The 26,852-nt window shown below is 34.6% G+C and overlaps 2 protein-coding genes and 1 non-coding gene across 3 annotated transcripts; 2 read left to right on the top strand and 1 right to left on the bottom strand.

The window, feature by feature from the left end:
• Positions 1 to 1,880: 1,880 nt before the first annotated feature.
• Positions 1,881 to 2,509, bottom strand: LOC130623729 (39S ribosomal protein L13, mitochondrial-like). Its single transcript, XM_057439242.1, has one exon. It carries the CDS (start codon positions 2,457 to 2,459, stop codon positions 1,950 to 1,952), a length of 510 nt encoding a protein of 169 aa, XP_057295225.1. The 5' UTR covers positions 2,460 to 2,509; the 3' UTR covers positions 1,881 to 1,949.
• A 4,330-nt stretch (positions 2,510 to 6,839) lies between these two features.
• On the top strand, positions 6,840 to 26,321 carry LOC130623724 (pre-mRNA-processing-splicing factor 8). The gene is made up of 35 exons (XM_057439236.1): positions 6,840 to 6,989; positions 9,366 to 9,534; positions 9,655 to 9,819; positions 9,965 to 10,180; positions 10,270 to 10,608; positions 12,534 to 12,639; positions 12,759 to 12,861; positions 12,991 to 13,078; positions 13,199 to 13,628; positions 14,092 to 14,226; positions 14,374 to 14,700; positions 14,856 to 15,030; positions 15,536 to 15,731; positions 15,848 to 15,974; positions 16,107 to 16,299; positions 16,504 to 16,691; positions 16,866 to 17,104; positions 17,297 to 17,654; positions 17,762 to 17,986; positions 18,857 to 19,040; positions 19,134 to 19,405; positions 19,495 to 19,794; positions 19,923 to 20,069; positions 20,528 to 20,688; positions 21,018 to 21,209; positions 21,728 to 22,094; positions 22,232 to 22,345; positions 22,484 to 22,558; positions 22,711 to 22,956; positions 23,085 to 23,131; positions 23,475 to 23,856; positions 23,981 to 24,121; positions 24,588 to 24,727; positions 25,025 to 25,227; positions 25,703 to 26,321. The coding sequence occupies exons 1-35, from the start codon at positions 6,917 to 6,919 to the stop codon at positions 25,852 to 25,854; spliced, it is 6,975 nt and encodes a 2,324-aa protein (XP_057295219.1). The 5' UTR covers positions 6,840 to 6,916; the 3' UTR covers positions 25,855 to 26,321.
• Positions 18,311 to 18,459, top strand: LOC130624895 (small nucleolar RNA SNORA79). The gene has a single exon (XR_008981669.1). It is a non-coding gene; the product is annotated as a small nucleolar RNA SNORA79 (small nucleolar RNA).
• Positions 26,322 to 26,852: the final 531 nt, after the last annotated feature.

Genomic DNA, 26,852 nt, shown 5'->3' with positions numbered 1-26,852 from the left:
TTTTCGCTGCTCAAGGATCCAAAAAAAAAATCTTCCGTATAAGGAAAAACCAAAAGTCAGAGAAATATCTGAACGGAGGAAAGAAAAGGATGTTAAGGAGGTGAGTGGGGGCTGGTAACTAGGTGGTCGTTCGAAACTCTCTGTCATGGAGTGCCACCAAAGATGTTCACAGCGTACTCTTCAATAAAACCACCGCTCGGAATTCTTCGTGTTCCGTAATACATTTTTTATCTGAAAAATATTACAATATTACTCAATCACACTCGCATCTAAGAATTACTCATGAAGGAGTAGAAACTTTTATACCATGTAATTGAAAATATTTAATAGAGTCCAGTCTTTTTCAGGAGAGGCGTGCGATCGCACGCGCACGCCTTGGCACACGCCTAAATCGTTTCAGGCGTGTGATTAATCGCACGCCTGAAAAATAAATATTGAGTTTTCAAAATCAACCTATAAAATCCATTTTGTAGCGTGCGATGGCAGCCCTCGAAATAATTTTTGGACAGTCGTCAGACAAAACGTCCGATAGATTTCCGTATTGGTCGGACACTTTTAGATCTCAGAAATTATTGAATAGTCCTGGTCCTTTTAATCCACGAGCAAGCCTATTCATAGCCAACCTGACCATTCTAGCTAATTCACCGACTCCTGACTTAGTTAAAAGAACTACGTAGACATAAATCTCTTTTGCCTGGCTCCTTCGTCGTTGGTAACCAGGTCTTACACAAGAAATCCAGCCATGCGGTTCTTAACTAATGCGGATGTGAACGCCGACGAAGCACGGATGAAGCAAGTCTGCAAAACTGCACTTACAGGCGGAATAGACATTTTATCATGGATTTAATTGTAGATAATTTCTTCATTTGACAAAATAATTGGAAACCATAGCAGGTTCGAATTTAATGGATTTTTTCTTTATGCCTGTAAAACCGAAACCCACGGGCGGTATAAATTTTTTTCTGTAAAAATTTTGGTAAAGTGTAGCTGAACTTTTTGAATGAATTTTGAAGTTTTGTTTAAGCCACGTGGATAAAGATTTTTTTTAATTTGAAAACAAAGCATATTTTTGCCTATTTGCTTGTGAAAAATAAACAATAAATATAAAAATGACAGTATAGTCATGCATACTATTTCGGACATGTAGAAAAGGAAGTTAAGATTGAGAGAGTCGCTATACCAGTAGACGCTCGATCATCGTGTTTGGGGTTCACGATTTAAAACGTCCCCCACTTTTCTACCGCAAAATGAATGCGCAACAAAAATAACCTCGGAGCCCGTATCGCAGGCGTAACATTCTTTGCACGTGCGTTTTACATCGCACGCGTTACTTGATTTACACGTGCGAATCATCGCACACCTACTCAAATATTTCTGAAAAAGACTGAGAGTCTGTCTCGTGACAGCAAAAACATTCTACACTTAAGAGGGCATCCTCTCACATTTAGGAGTAGGAGCAACAAGGTTTCCAATGTTATGTTCGTCTACGTCTTGAAAAGTCGGAACTAGCTCATCATTCGCTGTTCTTTCCGGCTCGAATTGAAATCCTAGAACCTGCGAATTATTTTCATTCATTGCTATCTTCATGAAGAACTTTTTTAAACAAAGGAAAAAAATTATAAATAAACATTTAGTCGTTCGATGCGCAATTCGGGGGGGTTCGCCTAATAAGAAGCCAGGTAACTACGTCACAAGCAAAAATGTACTGAATAATGAATTGACCCAGTCCTTTTGCCGCGTTTGAAAGTTCGTGAAGATGGTAGGCTAGTGCAGCAAGATCAAAACAAACAAACGATGGTGCTAAGTATTGGATAAATCTTTGTTGTTTAAGAGTGCAATCTTCGTTATTTTTGATACTTAATAAAACAAAAGAAAAGATATTGTTTTTTAATCGGACAGTACCTTTAAAGACGCAATTTTTATAGATTTCGAACATATAAGTACAACCATTAAAAAATTTGGGGGAAATTTTCAATCTCTTTTGCTGTATATTCATCCAATCTTCTTGGCATCGGATGAGGAGCTATCAATTTAGCGTATATATTAGATGCATAAGGATGTTTATCGTCTTCAAATAAGTGTAACCGTTTCATGTATTTGTTCCGAGAACGTGTTTTTGGCATCATTCCACGTACGGCCCTCCATAAAATCTGACAAGGGTCCTTCTTGTATACATCTCTTGCTTTAATTTCACGAAAGCCACCGGGATAACCCGTATGATGTCTATATATTTTCCTCTCCCATTCCCTTTCTCCCATTAAAGCAATATGTTTACAATTAGTTACGACAACATGATCACCAAGATCACTGCATGGATGATATATTGGCTTCGTTTTACCACAGAGAATGGCAGCAATATACGCTGCCAATCGCCCATTTTGTTGATCTCGAGCATCCATCAGATACCAAAGTCGTGCGTTTGTAAGAAAACTTTTTGATGCACGAGCCTGAAAAGGCATGTTTTGTACTAACTCTAAAAATTTAAGAAAAAATATAAAGATTTCGTAATAGAAATTATTCAATCTTTTATACTAAGTGAAATTCTCTTATACTCTTGCAGTAAATTTGTGCCAAGTGCTTGGTTTATGGCATAGCCTCAGATTAAAGCTTACCTCCCACAAAAAGAACAAGTTGGATTCATATAAAAGAGCTAAAAAAGCTGTCTATGAATCTTTTTATTTTTTGAAAATTTAAACAGTTTAAGATTTTGACTATATGATAATTACTCATCTGATATATAAATTGGGTACTGTTTAAGGATTTGTCTGTTTTTCGACATCTAACTTATGATGTCATAATTTAACATAATTAGCTAAACTGACTAAGCTTCTACCTCATGTGAAGTAATGCCGCAGTTTATATTAAGAAAATTGGACAGGTGGTTTGCTAAAAATATTTTTACTCGTTTTAAGGGTGGCAGCAACCCTTTTAAAAATCGGAATTTTTTTTTTTACATAATTAGTTACGAAAGGCTATTTTCAGGCTACTGTAAATGACCAATTAGGCATCAAGGACTCAATTATGTGCCAGGTTTAGGGAATAACTTTGACATAAGCGCTAAGGTTCTGATTAAGCGCCAAGTTTCAGTTTTCGACCTGCTTATTCAGAACAAACATAAATATTGAAAAAACATGGTTTTTAATTGAATATTTATTTTCGTCTCAAAGTGAGAGTTTTTATTGAGCTTTTGAAGTTGCTTGAGCAGGACAAAAGAGGTTCTTGTGTCAACTGTACCAGCCATATAACAAGTTGGGACATTTCGGCGATTCGGTTTGACTTCATAACAACTTTTATGGAGGTGAAAAGTTTCAGTATTCTAGGTGAGAGTGCAGAGCTAGACACATTTTGGAGTTTTAAGAACAATGTTAGAAAGTTTGAGCAAAGATAATTTTTTGGAGCAAAATCTAGATAGCTAGTGTATAATACGCCAACTCCATAAAAAAACACATTTAACGTCCTTATATCCATATCGTCAACATATCAGTTATTTCAAATTTTTATATCGTAGCGCTATCCAACTTGATTGGTTTGGGGAAATAAAAAGAAAAGAAACATTTATTAGTGGACAAATAAGCCGGATCCGATAAAGCTGTGATGGATCCTTCAACTCCGTGAAATTTGAAAAATGCATTTTCTTGCTTTCTAAAGACTAGCAAAAATAATTTTAAATTTAAAATATTTATTAGAAAACATTCTCGACTCATTGGGTCCTAAGAAAAGGTATAATGTAATTATAATCAATTAACTGAGATAACAATATATATAAAAAATTACCACCGCCAATTTTAAAGTAAAACAAAAAAGTGACAGTAACAAAACACATAAAAAAGCGCCTGATTTAATCCCTGCTGTCGTCTGCAGCAGATGTGATTCTACTTTTCAGCCATTTCCCAAAATGTTTAACCGGTGGTCAAAGATCAAACTGCTGCTAAATAAATATCTTTTCGGGCTTGCTGTAAAACGCCGAACACGGAACAACGAACAACCCGGAATCCCGATACCATAAAAAACACAAAAAAATGTAGGGCGAATTGTTCTATGCAATAAAAAAACGCAACATTCACATAATTGAAACTTTAACTTAATATGCATTCAAAAATGTTAAAAGTAGATATGAAAAACATAGAGCTACATAACAAGACTGGATAGCGCATGCGGAGATTAGAAAAGCGAGATTGGTGCCAACAAAAGTTTAGTGTGTGAATAGTGGAGATGCAGGAATAAATAGTAAATACAATATTTTACAAAGAAGGTTTCTGTATTTTCCGGGTCATTTCGTGTTACGTGATCCGCTGTTTTGCGTTTTACAGCAAGCCAACGTTTTGTTAGCAGATATTTTTACCGCCGGAGCGATGACATTTTTTTATGTTTGCGCATGTGTCGTCAAGATATATTTAACGATCGCCGTGTAAATCGTCTAATGGAGATTAGCCTTAGAGTAAGAAACAGTAAAAAAACAGCATGTATTTTCTATTTTATTATTGTTTTCAGGTTGTTGAAAGGTTGTTCCGGATATTACTTGTTCGGAGTTCTAGTGTTCCGGGTTGTTCCGATGTTCAGCGTTTTACATAAAAATCATCGATCCCGGACGTTTTACCTAATATACGACTTCAAAACGTTCGAAGAAATGCGCGCGCAGACACTCCATGTGAAGGCATGAACAAGGATAATGGCGTCCGTAGCCACTTGTTTGATTGCTTGGCCAATTGGTCGGTTTTGGTCAGGTCAGAAGGGTTCTCATAAATGTTAAGGCTCCCTTACTTCTATTAATTTACTAACCTTTAGTTTTCTTAAAATTTGATTTTAATCAGAAGATAACTTCTTTGTTTTGTAGCTAGCTAGCTAGTTTTATTTCTGCTTTTTGTTTTCTGTGTTTTGCCTTCACGCACAGTGAGTGGATGAAGAGTGACAGTAACTTTGCTGTGGAATTGTTTACTAGCAAAGTACTGCTGTTTAGTTCTGGATGTCTTCTGATTCCATTTTTAAGAGAACTGACAATTAGCCTATAGCAGGAGGATGAGTTGCGTTGCTGTGAAGCAATGTTTTGATTTTGCATCAAGAACATAATGGACAGAAAAGATAATTTCATGATTCTTGGCTTAACGTCTGTTTTCCATGCTAGCATGGGTTGGACGGGGTATATTAATGACCCTCTTCAATCTCATCTAGACTGTTAGATCTAAACTCAACTTCCTTTGTATCAAGTCTGTCCTCATAACCTCCTGCGAAGACTTTCTTGGTCTGCCTTTGGGCTTTGCCCCAGGAACTATCAAGTCTCTACACTTTCTTACCCAATTATCCCCCTCAACAGCTGAGAAAAAACAATTCCAATTTATTTTCAACCTTATATTCCTAAAAAAACCTATAAATTAGCATGAAGATTTGACTTGCCTATGCAGTCCTTCTTTTCTTGGCTGTCAGGGTGCACCTACATATTCTCGGATCGGAGTTATCTATATCAAAATTTTTAAAAAATCAAGGAATTTTTGAGAAAAATTAATGTCATATTTGGATTCATCAGCAAAAATTATATAACAGAAAATTTAGAATACTAAAAGATTAATAGAACAGGATTTTATTGTAATTTAAAGTTTTTAAATTTTAAAAGAGTTTGACCATAATATCTAACTGCAGTGAAAAATTCTCACTGCGGTTAATTTGTGTGGTTATTTCTTCATACACATCAAAAGTTTGGCTGCCAAATAGAAGCAGTTGTACTTGTAGTGTATAAACTTGAAAATTTGCATGTTTTCATAAATCTTGGTGCTGAATTTAAATATGATGGTCATTTTTGTTAAAAATGAACAGAAAATTTCAAGCATGTCAACCTGGATCCGAGAATATGGAACTTTGTAAACATGCGCAACTCATCTATAGCAGATGCTAGATAATTATTGTTGCTAAAGGCCCCTGTTTTGGCTTTTGGAAACATTGAACATTGTGTTCACATTGTAAATTCCCACATATGTATGATAATTTTGTAACTATTTGTAAAAAAATGTAAATTAAATTATGGAAAGTTAAATGGTGGCAATGGTGATAAAAATCATTACTTAAAAATCATTTTACTTTTTTTATCACAAAAGGTCAACTAGTCTAGTTGTTACTTAAAAATGGTGTTTACCAACCTGAACAATCAAAAGTTTGTTACTTACTCTCTTACTCCAGGTTTATCGTTTGTTTTCCCTATTGATGAGGCTAGAACGTTGAGCATGTCTACAGCCAGGTTGTATTGCAATTCTCCAGGCCAAACAATTTAGGGCAACATCATCAGTGAGGTTTTTGGATTTCATATTGCGTTAAACGTTTTCAAGCCATTGTTTACGGAAACTTTAGTAAAATATGTATATGGAGCCAGTTTTTTCCTTTGTGTTGAATGTTATTCTAATCTATTTATATCTTTCCAATCACATATAGCATATTGAAATAATTTGCTTCTGGCAATAGAGCAGTATGACAGGTATCATTTTTTGGTGTTGTTGATATGTATTTTACAAGCTAGTGCCCAGGACTATATTAATAAAAGCTGTTTAAAACAGCAAAAAATGTAACAATTAAGTTTAAATGATATTCTTCTTTCTTTTCTTTTTTATATTCACTACTTTCAAAAAACATGTGGCCACAAAAAATGTGAAAAAAAAAAATTGTGATGGCACGTCTCTCACAAAATGGTGTGTGTGTTCATGCTTGCGATTTGTAATGTGTATGGTTTTCCTCATTGAATTCCCTGGACACCACCAGCGGTCTTCCTATGAAATTTTTTTTGGAAAAACAATATTAAGCAACTATAATATACAACATCTTGTCATCACATATCATATTTTTTGTTCTGCTTTTAGAAATAAACATTCATTGCAGCTAATTCTCCATCAACTAAATCAATCTGAAGAAGCAAGATTAAATACATCCTGCTGTTATGGCAGGCTTGCCCGGAGATGCACCATATTTTGGGGCTCCACAGCCAAGTGAAGAAAAACTGCAGGAAAAAGGTAGTTAGTTTCTAGAATCCTAGTTTGTGTACTTCTAAATATCTGTGTTTGTATTTCTAATTGTGAGCTTAAAATTCTAAATTAAAGCTTCACTGGTAAATCCATAGGTAAATATCTTTTTAAGTATATTGTAACGATATCTAAGACATGAATTATAAATGATTAACTATTTGGAACACCTTAAAGAAATGAATAAATTAAGGGGGATTGTAGAAAGCAATAACGTTGCTGTAGAGCGTTAACTTTTCCCACAAAGAGAGGTTAAAAATCTCCAAAACTATCCAACTAAACTATCCAAAAAACTTTCGCTAATGAAGAAATTTGAAAAATTTTGCGAGATTAACTTTTGCGAATGAAAAAACCCGCAAAGTTTTACAAGATAAACTTCTGCGCACACGAATTAGTTAGAAAAAACTTAAGATTCTTAGCATAATTAAAAATGTTATAAATTTTCTTTCTTGAAATTAGATTTCTATATATTTTGTGCGTTTTTGGTGAAAAATGACAAAATAGCTTACTGGATAAACTTTCGTGAATGAAGAAATTCGGAAACTTTCGTGAGATAAGGTTTCGCGAAAATGGTGAAAAATCGCGAATTCACCAAAGTTTCTCCCATTAAATTTTTCCTAATAGCATTATTGATCAATGTTTTTCAAAATGGTTTTTTGATGGACTTACCACTCTAATCAATATCCAGAAAAATATTTAAAATACTCCCTACAAACTAACAGAATGGATTAATCAACTGGTTAAATACATAGGTGCTGACATTATATTTCTATTGAGACATGGTTTCTCTTTATGTATAAAAAGACTCTCTATAATCTTCAAAGTGTAGTTAACAAGTTTGGATGCAAGAATTACAAAATGGTCAAAGGGCACTGTGTGATCAGACTGAAGCAATTGATCCGCATGACAATTAGCAACCCTCTTACCAGTAAGGTGCGAAACTCCAAAATGTTCTAAAGCTTTTAGGAATTTAAACATGTTAAAACTGTTTTGCTACCCACAACTTCTCGTAACTGGCACTTTTGTACAGTGTTTATGCAAAAAGATTTTTCACATACTTTTAATTGTATACAACAAATCATACTGTTTGCCCCTTAAAGACATAATGCTAATAACTTTAAATATTTAGTTACTGCAATTAATAATCTCAAAGAATTCTCACAACATAGATTACTAAAAGTGGTCTTGCAACTTATTGTGATTTAAATAATGGATCAAGCTATGCTATTATCCATCAGCAAGGCTTTTATTTTGTGTAAAAAATAAAGTCTAATGCAATGTTTTTGTCCTGTTTAAATAATAAAAAAAAATTGCTTCAATGTATCACAATGTTATTGTTCTAGTTAAGTATTCTTGCAAATTTGGTATCTGTAGTAGATTACATACAAACTCTATGCAATGCCAAGAGAGGCAAATTAACTTTGTACCTTCCAATTTGAATGACAATTATCTGGTATAATTTTAGTCTAATAAAAGTGGGTTTAGCTTATCTCTGTAACATGTTGTGCCGTTAGTGGCATGTTATCACACCCACTTATGTCTACACACTATATTTGATTAGGACTATCATATTTTAATAAACCACAATAAAGTGAGTGTATCTTTTAATGCAAATTCAAGTGACAATTTAATTTTCGTTTTACCAGTATGCTATTTGTAGCATGCACCTGGTGGCTACTTTGACTGGCATTGAAGTCTTTAATTAAACTGTGTAGCTACTGATGGGACAAATTCCATAATACTCCTTGTTTATTAAATTTGAGAAAAAGTTTGTTTAATAATATGAACTTTTTATCAGTGGTCTGTAGTAAATGGAAAGTAACATTCTTTTAAAATAAGTAAATAAAAGAAGTATATACTTAATTTAACTAAAGACATATTAATAAAATAAAGATAGTTTTTTAAATTTTATTTGCCCCTAAGTGATATGTAATTGTTCACAATGATCCAGTTACAGCTTGATGTAAATATTGTTTATTTGCTCGGAATTTTAGCTGGTTTTACACTTTATGGTTCGCCATATAGCTACGGTCTGGGTACACAATGTGTTCTTTTCATTGCACAAATTTGGAATGCATGATTTGGCAGCCTCACTCAAAATGGTGGTCAGTGATTATTTTGACTGGCCGTTAGCTGGGATGTTTACGTTTAAAATCATGCTAAAGCATGTCATTTATATGGTAAAAATAACATTTAATTTTGTAATGACTCAATTGTATGAAAATCTACAATTTTTTCTAGAATCGTATTATGTAGTTTTTGTGTAAGTAGTAAAAATGAACAGCAAAAGCTTAACAGTAAATAATAAACACCACAATCTCCATATGCCTTTTATTTCAGTAAGAATTTTACTGTTTACTTTTATAGCACGAAAATGGCAACAATTACAATCCAGACGCTATGCGGAAAAAAGAAAATTTGGGTTTGTGGAAACACAGAAAGATGACATGCCACCAGAGCATGTAAGAAAGATCATCAAAGATCATGGTGATATGACCAGCAGGAAGTTTCGACATGACAAGCGAGTGTACTTGGGGTAAGTTTAGCAAGAGAAGTTTCTTCATATTTTTCATTTCCTGTGTAACCTGAGATTTATCATGTTTTATATAGTGTATGATATGAATCTACAATGTTGTTGTTACTTTATTATTTTTAGTGCTTTGAAGTACATGCCACATGCCTTATTAAAGCTGCTAGAAAATATGCCAATGCCTTGGGAACAAATTAGAGATGTGAAAGTACTGTACCACATTACCGGTGCAATAACATTTGTGGATGAAATACCCTGGGTTGTTGAACCAATATATATTGCACAGTGGGGGTTAGTTCTTGTACATTGCCTTGTAAAGGAATGTTTGATATTTTAATTTTCCATATCTGAAGTGTGATTGAATTGAAGCACTGGTCTAATTATTCTTTCCTTCATACATTCTGTTAGGTTTGCAATTATTGCTCTGTTATTTTAGCACCATGTGGATTATGATGCGTAGGGAAAAACGTGATCGGCACCATTTTAAACGAATGAGATTTCCACCTTTTGATGATGAAGAACCGCCATTGGATTATGCTGATAATATTTTGGATGTAGAACCACTGGAAGCAATACAGATAGATTTAGATGAAGATGAAGACAAGGAGGTCTTTGAATGGTTCTATGACCATAAACCGCTGACTGATTCGAAGTATTTTGTTGTTTATGTAAAAGGATTCTTGTTTTGTTGTGTGCATATTTTGGCATTTAATTATAAAAAGTTTAACATTTTATTTGTAGATATGTAAATGGAAGTACCTACAGAAAATGGCATTTGTCAATACCCATTTTGTCTACGTTATATCGCTTGGGAAACCAACTACTAACTGATCTGGTGGATGATAATTACTTTTACCTTTTTGATTTGAAATCGTTTTTCACTGCTAAAGCTTTGAACCTGGCTATTCCTGGTGGTCCAAAATTCGAACCCTTAGTAAAGGACGTGACAACCCTTGAAGAAGATTGGAATGAATTTAATGACATTAACAAAATCATTATTCGACAACCCATTCGTACTGAATATAGAATAGCATTCCCCTATCTCTACAACAACTTTACCAAATATGTTCATTTGTCATGGTAAGTAGTATTACTTGACTTTTTCTCATTAAACTTATATTTATGTTTGATTTCAAAGTTCAATTTTAGTAGCAATGGAAATGTATTGAACAGGTTATTTTACACTCTTAATCCACAAAATGAATCTTGGTTTCATTCTATTGTCTGTGCACATTGTCTCTGCTGATATTGGGTTTTCGAATGTACCAAGATTTTTTAAGCAATGCAATGTTCACACTAACTGAACATGGTACACAAAGGTATTTGCTCTCTAAAACAACATTAATCTTTTTAATGACATCCCTTCGGTAATAAATATTAAATCAGCAGTTTATCTAATTGTGCAACAATTTTGGTGTTTTTTTAAATCACTGACTAGGTTTGAAGCCATATTTGGGATTTGTAGCTTTTAGTTTAACTACTGATTTTGGGAATGTGGCAATATAATGCGAATTTAACTGCCTAGGGTTGCATCTTGAATACCTGATGTGGCCTGCTTAATAAATTCCTACATGTTGACTTACTTTTTCCAAAAATTACACTTTAACTTGGTTTTAGTATGCTTGGTATTGGTTGATGCCCCTTGTTATAATGCCCATATGTTTGAAATTGGTAGTCTTTTGGTGGCTACTAGTTTTAGGTTTATGGCAATATAAGTAAACAAGAATTAACACATTCATTGCATTTTTAATATGCAATCTATTGTGTTAGATCGCACAACCTTTATTTAAGTCAATTTTGTTGTATCATATATTAAAAGTGTTAAAACCAAGGTTGGTTTATGCGCAGAATAAACACCTGCGTTTCTTTCTTGAGTAATTGCTAATTTATGTTAATCATGGGTACATGTTAAAGATTTATTAATGCATTGTGTGTTTTTGATGGAATTACGTGGCATTGTCCATAATTGTTGCCATGTTTTGGGTTTTTTTTAAGTTGATTGGTGTCTACTAACCTTGGGTACATGGCAACATAATGCATATGCCACTCCCTAGGGTTGCACCTTGAATAACTGATGTGCCCACTTAATAATTTCCTACATGTGGCCTTCTGTTTCCAAAAATTACACTTTAACTTGGTTTTGGTATACTTGGTATTGGTTGATGCCCCTTGTTATAATGCCCATATGTTTGAAATTGGTAGTCTTTTTGTGGCTACTAGTTTTAGGTTTATGGCAATATAAATAAACAAGAATTAATACATTCATTGCATTTTTAATATGCAATCTATTGTGTTAGATCGCACAACCTTTATTGAAGTCAATCTTTTTTGTATCATATATTAAAAGTGTTAAAACAAGGTACCTTGGTTTATGCACAAAATAAACACCTGCGTTTTCTTCTTGAATAATCGCTGATCTATGTCAAAGATTTATTAACGCATTGTGTGTTTCTGATCGAAGTAGGTAGCATTGTCTATGGTTGTTGCCATGTTTTGGGGGGTTGTTAAGTTGATTAGTGTCTACTTAACCTTGGGTACATGACAATAAAAAATAAACCAGCTTGTGTGTTGTGATTCACATATGTTGCAATCAATGCTGGTTTTTACAAACCAAAAAATCAGCCAGTGTATCTCAAAAAAATATCCACTCCTTTCATCTTAGACACTCCCTGTCGTGAACATCTCCTGTTTTTAAACAAATATGGTGATACCTTTGTATCCTTGCTATCTCTGAATAAAGAACCGTCTTGAACAAATGTTTTTGGTTTTTCCAAGCGTGAAAGAGTACACTGTGATAATGAAGCCTATGTTGTGTTGTTTTGCAACGTCCACAATAGTATAAGCTTATTGGTGTACTCGAATTCAAAAATGTCTAGGAAGCCTCTGGTAGTTTATATGAAATTGATTGTCTGCGTAATTCAAATTAACATGTGTGACACAAACAGCTTTAAATTAGGAAGGTTGTTTTTTTATGTTTTTTATAACACCAAAGTACTATTTTTCAGGTATCACACTCCAACTGTGGTCTTTATTAAAACAGAAGATCCTGATCTTCCTGCATTTTATTTTGATCCACTTATCAATCCAATTGCTCATCGACATTCTGTTAAAGTAAGTTAGTTGCTGTAGTTTATTGTTTCCCTCGTGAGACAATTCCTTCTTTGTTGAACAATATCATTACAGTTAAAGGAACTGTGGGTTATGCAATTTGACTTCTGCTTATTCCACAGGTAAATGAGCCAGTTATTGACGATGAGGAAGATTTTGAACTGCCTGAGTATTATCAACCATTCCTTCAAGACTCTCCACTATACACAGACAATACTGCAAATGGTAAATATTTTCATTAATTATGTTATTTTGTAAGGGTTTTATTTTAAGAAGAGCATGATATCTTATACACTTTGTTTTTACCTTCTGCTTTGTATTTTTTTGTATGTTTTTTCTTAACTTTTTCCTAAGGTATTGCATTGCTTTGGGCTCCAAGACCTTATAATCTTCGATCTGGAACTTCTAGACGAGCACTCGATGTACCACTTGTAAAAACATGGTAAAGCATTCATTTTTATTGAGTCCCTGTTTTTTAACTAACAGAATTTTCTATGCAAGTTAACAATTAGGTTTTTGTAAACTTGTTGAGATAGTTAAAATTTTATATTTATATCTTTAGGTACATGGAACATTGTCCTTCAGCATCACCTGTCAAAGTTCGGGTGTCATATCAGAAGCTATTGAAATACTTTGTTCTTAATGCTCTTCATCACCGCCCGCCGAAAGCATTAAAAAAACGATACCTATTTAGGTCATTCAAATCAACAAAGTTTTTCCAAACTACAAAACTGGATTGGGTTGAAGCTGGGTTACAAGTTTGTCGTCAAGGTTACAACATGTTGAACTTGCTAATTCACCGAAAAAATTTGAACTACCTTCATTTAGATTACAATTTTAATCTAAAGCCAGTAAAAACACTGACAACAAAAGAGCGTAAAAAGTCTCGTTTTGGTAATGCTTTTCATTTGTGTCGTGAAATCTTACGTCTCACCAAGTTAATTATTGATTCACACGTGCAATACAGACTTGGGAATGTAGATGCTTATCAGGTTGGTGCTTGACTTTAAAGTATTTGCTTGGTAAAATCAATGGTTGATGAATGTCCATACATTTGTTTGGTTAAATTTTGTATGATTTCCAAAATTATCTATAAATTGAAGTTGATGTATATGAGTAAAAAGTTTCACAGATTTCAGTACATGTGTTTTGTCTCTTAATGTTCAAGTACATAGGGTATGCACAAAAGTTGAAATATTTTAATGAATGTAGCCAATGTAAGGAATGGTTAATGGAAACATTTGTAACACTAACTAGACACAAAAATAAAACTTTATGTGCTGATTAAAATAATTAATTTGGGTGTCTATAACTTCTGGTTGTTTGATGCATTTAGTTTTTTTGATTCCTGCTGGAATCCAATCACATGCTTTTTGTAGTGTATCTGTAAATATTTGTCAAGAAACCGTTAAATTCTTTTATTTGTATTAGTGAACAAATATTTCTTTATTTTAGCTTGCTGATGGAATTCAGTATGTATTTGCGCATGTAGGCCAACTGACTGGAATGTACAGATACAAATACAAATTAATGAAGCAAATCAGAATGTGTAAAGATTTAAAACATCTTCTATACTACAGATTTAACACGGTAAAGAAGTTTTTTTTTTTGACGAAGTTGCGAAATATGTCCTAAATTATATATTTAAAACAAATTATGGTGAATATTTATCATTTGCTAGCCTGCATGGGGCTTATCCTAATGCATATAAAGAATATGTCAACTGTTTTGGTTTAGGGTGCTGTTGGCAAAGGACCAGGATGTGGCATTTGGGCTCCAGGATGGAGAGTGTGGTTATTTTTCCTTCGTGGCATTGTTCCATTGTTAGAACGATGGTTGGGGAATTTACTAGCTCGTCAGTTTGAAGGCAGACACTCAAAAGGTGTTGCAAAGACAGTTACTAAACAAAGAGTTGAGAGTCATTATGATTTAGAGTTGCGTGCTGCTGTGATGCATGATATACTTGATATGATGCCTGAGGGTATTAAGCAAAACAAAGCTCGAACAATCCTTCAACATTTAAGTGAGGCATGGAGATGCTGGAAGGCTAACATTCCATGGAAGGTAATATTATCTGTAACTTCTATCACATGCTTCATTTATTTTGTCCGTAATGCAAAATTTAACACACGTTTACAAAGACAACAATGCTACAATTTTTTTCTTTAAGAATTGCAAAAATAATGCCTTTTGATTAAAGATTTATATTGGTAATTTAGGTTCCTGGCTTACCTATTCCTGTTGAAAATATGATATTACGTTATGTAAAAGCTAAAGCGGATTGGTGGACGAATGTTGCACATTACAATCGTGAACGTATCAGAAGAGGTGCTACAGTGGACAAAACTGTGTGTAAGAAAAATCTTGGAAGACTGACACGTTTGTATTTGAAAGGTAGGCTCGCTGGTTTACTATTTTAGTTTTTATTAAATTCCTGTGATTGAGTGAAATTTAATTATCCAACTAAAAATAATTTATTTTATTTTCCAACAATTTTTTTATTCTCACTTGTTTTATGACCTAGGGGAGACATAGCAATAATAGCACACAGACATAGCCACTCACTTACAAAATGATTCAAAAGAGCTGATAATTGACCATCCAAAATGCCCAATTTTATCGACATGTGGGCAATCCAACACAACCCAAAAGCATGCCTAAATACTAAGTGTGCTTTTTGTCTTGCATATATGAAAATTTGCTTGTGGCTTTTTATATGTTAATACTAATAATAGTGAAGTAATTTGGATTAGAGTCTGACTTTGGCATGTACCAACATATCATGAGCAACGAACATATATAATGATCGTGTATAAGTTAGACATTCTTTATTATCTAATGACACATAATATCACATTTCATTGATTTCATCCTAACAATATCATTTCATTTATTTTAGCTGAACAAGAAAGACAACACAACTACTTAAAGGATGGTCCATACATTTCTGCAGAAGAAGCTGTGGCTATATATACCACTACAGTGCATTGGCTGGAAAGCCGAAGGTTCTCACCTATCCCATTTCCACCACTTTCATACAAGCATGACACAAAATTGCTGATATTGGCATTGGAGCGGTTAAAGGAGGCTTACAGGTTAGACACATTGCTTTGTTATGCTTTTTATGGCAAGGCTTTTTATTGCCACCTGTAATGCTTTGTCTGTGACATTACAGTTAATAAGTGTTTATGGATTAATTTTTTTTATGAAGTGTTAAGAGTCGTTTGAATCAGTCACAAAGAGAAGAATTGGGTTTAATTGAACAAGCTTACGATAATCCTCATGAAGCTCTATCGAGAATCAAACGTCACTTGCTGACACAAAGAGCATTTAAAGAGGTATGTGTGCACCTTAAATACTGATTTTGGCATGCTTTTGTATACGTAATTAGTATTTCAACTGATAAGGTAACCAACATTAAACAGTTGTGATTGTTGTCTCTTTAATATTAAAGCATTTTGTATTTACAGGTTGGCATTGAATTTATGGATTTGTACAGCCATTTGGTTCCAGTTTATGATGTTGAGCCATTGGAAAAAATCACTGATGCTTATCTTGACCAGTACCTGTGGTATGAAGCAGACAAACGAAGACTATTTCCTCCATGGATTAAACCAGCAGACACTGAGCCACCACCATTACTTGTTTACAAATGGTGTCAAGGTATAAAGGGTCTGAATGTTTTGCAATGTCATGGTTTAACTAGTACCTAATTTTCTGGTCGCCTTTAAAGATGTCCATTGTACCAATGTTTTACTAGAAAGAAGGGTCTTCCACATGTTCCAACTTGCCAAATTCCAACAAGTCTGAGATAAGGTCCGACTTAATGCCATTTGTCTGATTTTTGTTGATTTTGTTATCTTTCAGGTATAAACAATTTACAAGATGTCTGGGAGAGCAATGAAGGGGAGTGCAATGTCATGATGGAATCAAAGTTTGATAAGATCTATGAAAAAATTGATTTGACTCTACTAAACAGATTGCTGCGTTTGATTGTGGATCACAACATTGCTGATTATATGACTGCCAAGAATAACATTGTCATCAATTATAAGGTATACCTTTAGTTCATTTGTTAGTTCCTTGAATGTAGGAATGTATTAACAAGAGGAGAAATTTTATCTTATTTGCACCTCTAATTCAAGCTAAGTTGTTACATGCATTTACTTTCTATTGGTAGCCATACTTCTTAAGATTTTGTTTATGTACTATCATCTATTTGTTTACAGGACATGAATCACACAAATTCATATGGGATCATTCGTGGATTACAATTTGCATCATTTGTTGTCCAATACTATGGTCTTGTTATGGACCTGTTGGTTCTTGGTTTAAGAAGAGCAAGTGAAATGGCAGGTCCGCCACAAATGCCAAACGATTTTTTGACTTTCCAAAGTACTGAAATTGAGACAGCTCATCCTATCCGTTTGTATTCAAGATATGTTGACAGAGTTCATATTTTCTTCAGGTAACCAGGATGTCTTTTCACATTAACATCGTGGCATTTACTTGTACTATTGCACAGTTCTTTTATACAAAAAATTTCTTGATGAAATACATATTCTTGTTCGAAGAAGTCAACTTAAAACAAAATTCCATAAAAAAACACCTATGAGCAGAAATCATCTTTGTATTTAAAGAACTATATGATCTATTTTAGGTTCTCAGCAGAAGGGGCTAAAGATTTAATCCAAAGATATTTAACTGAGCATCCAGATCCAAATAATGAGAACATTGTAGGTTATAATAATAAGAAATGCTGGCCAAGAGATGCTAGAATGAGATTAATGAAACATGATGTTAATTTGGGCCGAGCTGTATTTTGGGATATTAAGAACCGTGTTCCTCGTTCAGTTTCAACGCTTAAATGGGAAGACAGTTTTGTCTCTGTATACAGTAAGGATAATCCTAATTTACTCTTCAATATGAGTGGTTTTGAATGCCGCTTGTTACCAAAGATCAGAATGACACATGAAGAATTCACCCACAGAGATGGTGTGTGGAATTTGCAAAATGAGGTTTGTGTTTTGTTACATGACTGCAGAATAACATTTTAGTGTAAACAGTATGTTATGAAGTCCTATTGTAATATGGATATTCTTTATTCACAATAATTATTTTGTAGGTCACTAAAGAACGCACAGCACAATGCTTTTTGCGTGTCGATGATGAAGCCATGAATAAATTTCATAACCGTGTCCGTCAAATTCTTATGGCGTCTGGTTCTACAACCTTCACCAAGATTGTAAACAAATGGAATACTGCCCTTATTGGATTAATGACTTACTTCCGCGAGTCTGTTGTAAACACACAGGAGTTGTTGGATTTGCTGGTGAAATGTGAAAATAAGGTTTGTTTATTCACAAAAATAAACTCTATGTGGTATCGTTAGCACATTAAAATGCCTATTACTTAATAACTTGTTGTCCACTGTGGCACAATTAACAGCATACGCAAGGATTTGATAAGATAGGGTTTCTAATGTGCCTTAGTAGCTACAAACGAAAAAGCTTGTTTTCATTTAAAGGTATTTAGCGTTAACTCATGTTTGATGTCTTAAAGAGGCCTATTTTGGTAATAAAAACCAATCTGTCCTTACGAAATAAGTATGTATAAAGAATTATAATAAGTTTATAAAGAAATTTTGCATATAATTCGAATATGTAATGTCTGTCGATGAATGTTCCTTGCCTTCTCTGTAGTTGATGAGTTGTGCAATTTTATGTCATCGTAAATCAATTTTTGTGGTCTTCTTCACCCGTGTTTATGACGTTCAATGTGTGAACTTTAACATGCTCATGGTATTTGCAAGACCAAACAAAATGCAGTAGTGCCTTTTAAAATAAGTCATAATTGTAAGCTGTTGTTTTGCCAGGAAAGATTACTAAGGTTTGGGGTATTATGGATCTTATTTACATGGCTTTTTTGTTTCTTAAAACTGACAAAATACAAAAGTTTCTCTAGATCAATGTCATGATTGAATTTGCTGACTGAAAATGTTTAAATTAAATCTGCCATGTTTTTTAAAATAAATTGTTCACAAAAAACAAGCCGTACATGCCAGCACTATTTATATATATATATATATATGAATATACCTATTTTTATTTTAAAAAGGCTAATAAAAAAATTCGTAATTTCTAAGTGCCCTATTAGAATCTGTCCATACTGTAAGTGCTTTTTCTATTTGCCTTTGTTGCAAATTCACACTTCTTTATAGATCCAAACACGTATAAAGATCGGATTAAATTCAAAAATGCCTTCGCGTTTTCCTCCCGTGGTTTTTTACACACCTAAAGAACTAGGGGGTCTTGGTATGTTGTCTATGGGTCATGTGTTGATACCACAGTCTGATCTGCGATGGTCAAAACAAACAGATGTTGGAATTACACATTTCCGTTCAGGTGAGAATGTGTTCTAGACAAGCATGTACCAAATTTGTTAAAAAATATATTTTGTGATTGTTATTGGTAACCGCTCTTATATTTGACGTATAGGAATGAGTCATGATGAGGATCAGGTTATTCCAAATTTATACCGCTACATTCAGCCCTGGGAGAGTGAATTTATTGACTCACAACGAGTCTGGGCTGAGTATGCTCTTAAGCGTCAGGAAGCAAATGCACAAAATCGTCGACTAACATTGGAAGATCTGGAGGATTCGTGGGATAGAGGAATTCCTAGAATCAATACGTTATTTCAAAAGGATCGTCACACCTTAGCCTATGACAAAGGCTGGCGTGTTCGAACTGATTTCAAACAATATCAGGTGAGACTGGTGTTTTTTTCGTCTACCTTTAAAAACCAACGCCTGCAACAGTTTATGGAAAGCTAGAAAACATTTGCCATTATTTATAGGTTCTAAAACAAAATCCATTCTGGTGGACACACCAGAGACATGATGGCAAATTATGGAACTTGAACAACTATCGTACTGATATGATACAAGCGCTTGGCGGTGTCGAAGGTATACTCGAGCATACGCTATTTAAAGGAACCTATTTCCCGACTTGGGAAGGTCTCTTTTGGGAGAAAGCAAGCGGTTTTGAAGAATCAATGAAATACAAAAAACTGACGAATGCGCAGCGTTCTGGTTTGAATCAAATTCCGAATCGTAGGTTTACTCTGTGGTGGTCACCAACCATTAACCGTGCAAACGTAAGTTTTGTTTATTGAATGATGTCCCACAGAAAGTTAAAGTTTATATTGAAAAATCAGGACAAGAGTTGTATGGGTGGCAGACGATATGTTAACCTTCCTTATATGCTATAACATTTTTCTTATAGGTGTATGTAGGTTTCCAAGTCCAGCTTGATTTAACTGGTATTTTCATGCATGGTAAAATTCCAACGTTAAAGATTTCACTCATTCAAATCTTTCGTGCTCATTTATGGCAGAAAGTGCACGAAAGTGTTGTTATGGATTTGTGCCAGGTTAGTTGCAGTAGTTGGGTTAATTGATGTCATACTTTTTGTGCTTGCTAAAAGCCATTTGTTTTACCGAAAACACAATGCCATTCAAAAGGCTGAGGAAAAGCAAGATGCTTTTAAAGACAAAACAAAAACAATAAACAAAGTTGTTACAAAGTTGTGCTATCTGTTAATCTATTCAACGAAAAAAGTAAATTACATAGCTCCCATGAAGAGAATGCTGTTTTGCATGATAGATACTCTTCAAAAGGTGACAGAAGGCACAATAAATTAACTAAATGAGAAAATTTTTCTTGATAAGCTGTCTACCGCGTGTTTGATATGTTTAAAACAAGCGGAAATCAATATTTTTGGATTTAGTAAGAATAATGTAACAGTACAACAGCAAAAAAGCTGCTAGTATGACCAGTAGAAGTACTCAATACAAGAGATAAAATTATTTTGATGTTTTTCGCTATTAGGTATTTGACCAGGAGCTAGACGCACTTGAGATTGAAACCGTACAGAAGGAGACCATCCATCCTCGTAAATCATACAAAATGAACAGTTCGTGTGCTGATATATTACTGTTTGCTGCATACAAATGGAGTGTGTCCAAGCCGTCTCTGCTTGCTGATTCAAAGTAAGTTAATGAGAGAATTTTCTATTTATTGTTGTCGTTGTTGTTGTCAGGAAGGTGGTGGGCGTGCAAATTTGTCTATGTTGCAGAACAAAAAAAACCCTTGTGTCCAGAGAAGGGTTCTCCATAAAACCTATTTCACCTTTTTGTTGTTGTTTTCTTTGCAAACAGCATTTTTCGCAGCTAAATTTTTAAAATTTTTTCGTGAGATTTTCACAAGTTGACGTGCTTGGTAGAGAGTATCTATGTAGTAGAGATTTAAATACCGGTTCTTTTATATCCCCGAATGTATTTGGATATTTTTGTATTTTTTAAATGTAATTCTGCTCCAGAGACACTATGGACAACACAACTTCACAGAAATATTGGGTAGATGTTCAACTGAGATGGGGCGATTACGACTCACACGACGTGGAACGTTACACACGTGCGAAATTTTTGGACTACACTACAGACAACATGAGTATTTACCCGTCACCCACTGGCTGCTTGATTGGAATCGATCTTGCATACAATCTGCACAGGTAGAAAATAATCTCCAGCAAGTTTAAATAAGTGTTGCTTTCGTATACCTAAAGATATTTGTATAAACAGATACCAAACAAATATCCATAGCACGGAATAAAATGTAGAAGTCGCTCATCTAAAACCATCTTTTCGTTTTAATTCACATAAACAATGATTCGAATTTATTTTGTGCACTTACAAAATTTTAAAATGGAACGATCTTGAATTTCAAAATCGAACGCGTGTTGTTTTCTTCCCTGGTGACTTGGGAAAAACAACTGTCAAACAAAAATGTTTTAAATTTTTTATTTACATATAAAATTTATTTTTCATATGAGATGCATTCACCCAATAAAACGGTCAAGGGCACAGGCTTGAAAGCTCGGTCTAATCTCAGGCTCTGTATTTTACAGTACCATAAAACATAAAAAATAGTCAGTGTACGTTTAGTATCACATGAGTAAATATTTATTTCTAAGCAAGTCAAAAATGTAAAACGTAATTTTAAGACAATTGTTAAATGGTTTATATTTAGTGCGTTTGGTAACTGGATACCAGGTATGAAACCTCTCATTCAACAAGCTATGGCTAAAGTGATGAAAGCTAATCCCGCTTTGTATGTGCTGCGAGAACGAGTTCGTAAAGCACTTCAGTTGTACTCCAGTGAACCTACTGAACCTTATTTGTCATCGCAAAACTATGGAGAGCTGTTCTCTAATCAAATCATTTGGTTTGTCGACGATACTAATGTTTATCGAGTCACCATCCATAAGACGTTTGAAGGGAATTTAACAACGAAGCCAATCAACGGCGCCATTTTTATTTTTAATCCTCGTACTGGCCAGCTTTTCTTAAAGATCATTCATACATCCGTGTGGGCAGGACAAAAACGTTTGGGCCAGGTATGTATTAATGTATAACATCTGCACCAAGTCAAAAAGGCGGGTATTGAACTAACGTAATGCGTTTTCGTAACAGTAATTCTGTGTAAAGTTAAATAAAACACAAGTTAATACTGTATCACAATTTTTGTTTATAGCTTGCTAAATGGAAGACTGCTGAAGAAGTTGCTGCTTTGATTCGTTCACTACCTGTGGAAGAACAGCCGAAACAGATTATTGTCACAAGAAAAGGAATGTTGGATCCCCTTGAGGTATGCGAACTAGGTTCCGTACGAAGCGCTACTCAATTATTTTTTAAAGTTTAACATACCTTTACGTGTTTGTTACCTTCACCATGCTTTGATTAAAATGGATACATACTAAACTTTCTCCCTTTTTTATTGTAACAGGTTCATTTGTTGGATTTTCCAAACATTGTCATCAAGGGAAGTGAATTACAACTGCCCTTCCAAGCTTGCCTTAAGGTAAGAACTGATTAGAAGGCCTGTTTTCTTCAGTTTTGCTTGTAATCATATTTTTGTTAGGATATGTCGTGTTACGGGGCCTATTGATGTTGTCTGCGTCATATTAAGCATGCTTGTTGTTGTCGGTAGACGGTTATAGTTATTTTCTCTAGGTGGAAAAACTTGGTGATCTCATTTTAAAAGCAACTGAGCCACAGATGGTTCTATTCAATTTATATGACGATTGGTTGAAAACCATCTCCTCTTACACTGCATTCTCGCGTTTAATTCTCATTTTGAGAGCACTACATGTAAACACAGACCGAACTAAAGTGATCTTGAAACCGGACAAGACGACGATCACTGAACCTCATCATATATGGCCGAGTTTAACTGACGAGGAGTGGGTTCGAGTTGAGGTATGAACAGTTAGTTACTTGTGGAGTATAACAGATTCTGAATTTTTTTGCAACTGTCACATGTAAAATATCTATTCGATATTACTGCTTCTTTTGTGATGAATTTTTAAGGTCTGTTTTCTGTTTAGGTTCAACTGAAAGATTTGATTTTAGCAGATTATGGAAAGAAGAACAAGTACGTTAGAAAATGTTTCCAACTACGTGATGCTCAATTATAAGAGCTCTTGTAGAAGAACATCGTCCCATTTCTAAGTGCAGAATTTGCTTCTTATGCAAAGCTCCCCTAGAGAGAATTTCGTTCAGTTCTATTTTAGACTTGAAAAAAAAGTGCCGTAAAAAGCATTAGCATTTTTATGTCAATTAAGAATTTGTGGACAAAAAACTTTGATCACACTGTTTTTCATCAAGAGATATGGTGTCGTACCATTGTTTAACTGTCCCTTGTCGTAGCAGTTTTCCTGCTTACTTTAACCATACGACAATTATGATTTCTATCCGTATTCATCTCTTTTTTTTAGCGTAAACGTTGCTTCGCTGACCCAGTCAGAGATTCGTGATATTATTCTTGGTATGGAAATATCTGCTCCGTCTCAACAGAGACAACAGATTGCCGAGATTGAAAAGCAAACCAAAGATCAATCGCAGTTGACAGCGACGACAACGAAAACGACGAATATCCATGGTGACGAAATTATCGTCTCAACAACTAGCAGTTACGAGCGTTCGACATTCTCGTCAAAAACCGAATGGCGAGTACGTGCTATATCGGCGACGAATTTGCATCTACGAACCAATCATATTTACGTATCATCAGATGACATAAAGGAAGCTGGCTTCACGTATATTTTACCGAAGAACGTGTTGAAGAAGTTTATAGTAATCTCTGATTTGAGAACTCAAGTATGTCAAACGGCCACTCTGCTTATATGTTATTTTATAAATCCAAATTTATTATCACAGATTACTTAAAAATGGACAGGCGACAAAAAATAGAAAATAATAAATACTTCAATCCCTCTTCTAGATTGCTGGTTACATGTACGGGGCGAGTCCTGCAGACAACCCACAAGTGAAGGAAATTCGATGTATTGTTCTCGTTCCGCAATGGGGTACACATCAGACGGTCCATTTGCCCAATCAGTTGCCACAGCACGACTTTTTAAAGGTATGGTTCATTATCATTGCTATGCCGACTCTGCTATGCAGTTAGAACTTATGTTGTTTTCTGGTCTATTGCAAATTGTAATGACAATGTATCCCGATAACCTACGCTCTTACGGTTTTTTTATCTGCATAATAAAAGCCGTATCAAAATACGGCTTTTATTATCTGTCCGCAAGAAAGGCGTCGTGAAACAGGCACATGAAATAGCGTGTAATTTAAAGGCAGGCGAACCCGTAGGTTTTTCTACGGGTTTACGACTAGTCTCTTATAGTAATACTCGTATTCTGTGTGTTAAAAATGCTGCCCTATCGATCTAAGTTTGTTTAAAGCGTCACCAAAGTGATCATGCAGCTCTCAAATTGACAACTTAATAAAAATTTGGAAAAATTTGGATGTTTTTCTAGGATCAATATTGAACAGTTCAAACAAGTGTGTACGTTATCTTACATGAACTATTATTTTGTTAGGAAATGGAACCTCTAGGATGGATACACACGCAGCCAAACGAGTTACCGCAGTTATCTCCACAAGATTTAACAACCCATGCAAAAGTTATGGCTGAGAATCCAGTGTGGGATGGTGAAAAGACCATTATCATTACTTGCAGGTAGTTAGCTACGTCATGTCATAGTTATTTCGTTTTGTTTTCGCTAAAAGTACAATACTTTCACGTTATATGTCAGTTGATTGTGTATTGCCTTGCGTTATGTTGTGTCTTGTTAAAGAGTTCGATGGTTTTAATAGCTTTAACATAACTTTAACAGTCTAAAAAGGATTTTTGTAAAATAAACCTACCATTTGAGCAATTTGAACTTTCTTCTTTTTCTAAGGGGATAAAATTTGAGCTTCTTTGCGCTCGTAAAAATATATATTTGCTAACATTTTTTGTTGTTTTTGTTGACAGTTTCACCCCTGGTTCGTGTTCGTTGACAGCATATAAGTTGACACCTTCTGGTTTCGAATGGGGACGCAATAACAAGGACACTGGAAACAATCCGAGAGGCTACCTACCTTCACATTACGAAAAGGTGCAAATGTTGTTATCTGACCGCTTCTTGGGATTTTTCATGGTACCAATGCAAGGACCATGGAATTACAATTTTATGGGTAAGTGTTCTTTGCAATTTTTTACTTTGTAGCTATTTATTACGAAATCTCTTCACGCTGAACACGTCTTCCTAAACGACAAAATTTTGTGTCCTGTCAGCTTTAATATAGACGTTCCAGCGCGTGGAATATGACTTGCTAATGTTTGGCATTGTTAAATTCGTACTGATTTTTTGAAAACACAAATTTTTACCAACTTGGAGCCAATATCTTATGGATAGATTTATTTGACTTAGTGCGCATGTCCATTGTTTCGGAATCGAAAGTTAAAACATTACGTCGCACCTGAGAGAATAGATCGCACGAAAGTGTTCTATAGAATCTACTCTGTTAAGGCTAGTTTTCTTTTGATTGCACTTTTGCACTGTTTTTTAGTAGCGCTACGCACTTAGACAAGATTTCTAATTAGCACGCGCTACCCGTGCAGTTGAATGGAAAGTTTGTGATTGACTTTTATTTCGCGTCGTTCTTTTAGGTGTCCGTCATTCTGCTAATATGCGTTTCGAGTTGCAACTAGCTAATCCAAAAGAATTTTACCATGAAGTGCACCGGCCGTCGCATTTCCTTAATTTCAGTAACATTGAAGAAGTAGAGCAAGCAGCTGATCGAGAAGATGCTTTCGCTTAAAGCCAACCACGCAACAGACGTCAATAGAACATTAACTCCTAAACACTCTTACAACGACGTTACTGTAATATTTTTTAAAAACCACATATTTTTAAATTTTTTTTTGCCGGTCTGTTTTATGGTGGCCTTCTATTTGCTCAAATTAAGATTTAGTATTTAAACTGCAGCACCAAAAATAAGTCGTGTTGCAAACAAACAAATGTTAAACACAGCTTCAGCAGCCACAATATATTTTTAAGCAAACAAACGGCTTTGTTAACTAAACGTCAACGAGTAGTCGCCATTTATAGACCAGCAGAAGGGGAAGGTAGAAATATTTGTACTGCTGTAATACGTTAAGTATGTGCGAAATACTGTTCTTTTTAAAAAAATTAGCTTGAATGAGCATAATTACCGACAAAATACTTGATCTAAAATGCGTTACGTTGCAGTATGTTTTTTTAACGAAAAATATGTTTTGACTATTTCTTCTTCGTGCTTTTTTTTAAACCCATCCTATGAAATAACGTGCCCGTCCTTCCCAGCTTTCCTCAGGATTGGATCATTACTCTTTCTGATCTTTTTGCACAATGTGACAAAGTCAGTTTTCTGAGATAAATCTTTTGGTGAAATAATGCGAACAATTGACTCTGTGTGGCAAAGACAGTTTTTTGAGAATTTTTCCCCTGACCCTTTAATGGCGGATTCGTGGGCAAAGTGAGTTAACGAGGTTCAGAAATACGGATTTTCGTGCTTTCTGATGTGAACCAGCTATGTTGCGAAGTTGGTATCCTTTCAGCAACTAAGCAAACAGCTTAAAACAAATTTCGCAAACGAACCATTTTACGGTTTATTGCGAAGCATTCGCGAAAATTAACTAACTTCAGATAAGTACAACTTGAATGGAAATAATTTTTAGACGGAGTTGGAAAACCGAAATCATGGTCAAATTTCGAAAGTAACTCTGCTCTGCATGAAAATGCTCGCAGTTTTGGTAACAATTTCTCCACGTTAAGAAG

This window comes from Hydractinia symbiolongicarpus, chromosome 13, assembly GCF_029227915.1.
Source record: "Hydractinia symbiolongicarpus strain clone_291-10 chromosome 13, HSymV2.1, whole genome shotgun sequence".
NCBI lineage: Eukaryota > Metazoa > Cnidaria > Hydrozoa > Anthoathecata > Hydractiniidae > Hydractinia > Hydractinia symbiolongicarpus.
Note: the sequence above shows the minus strand (reverse complement) of the source record. Positions and strands in the feature narration are given on the sequence as shown.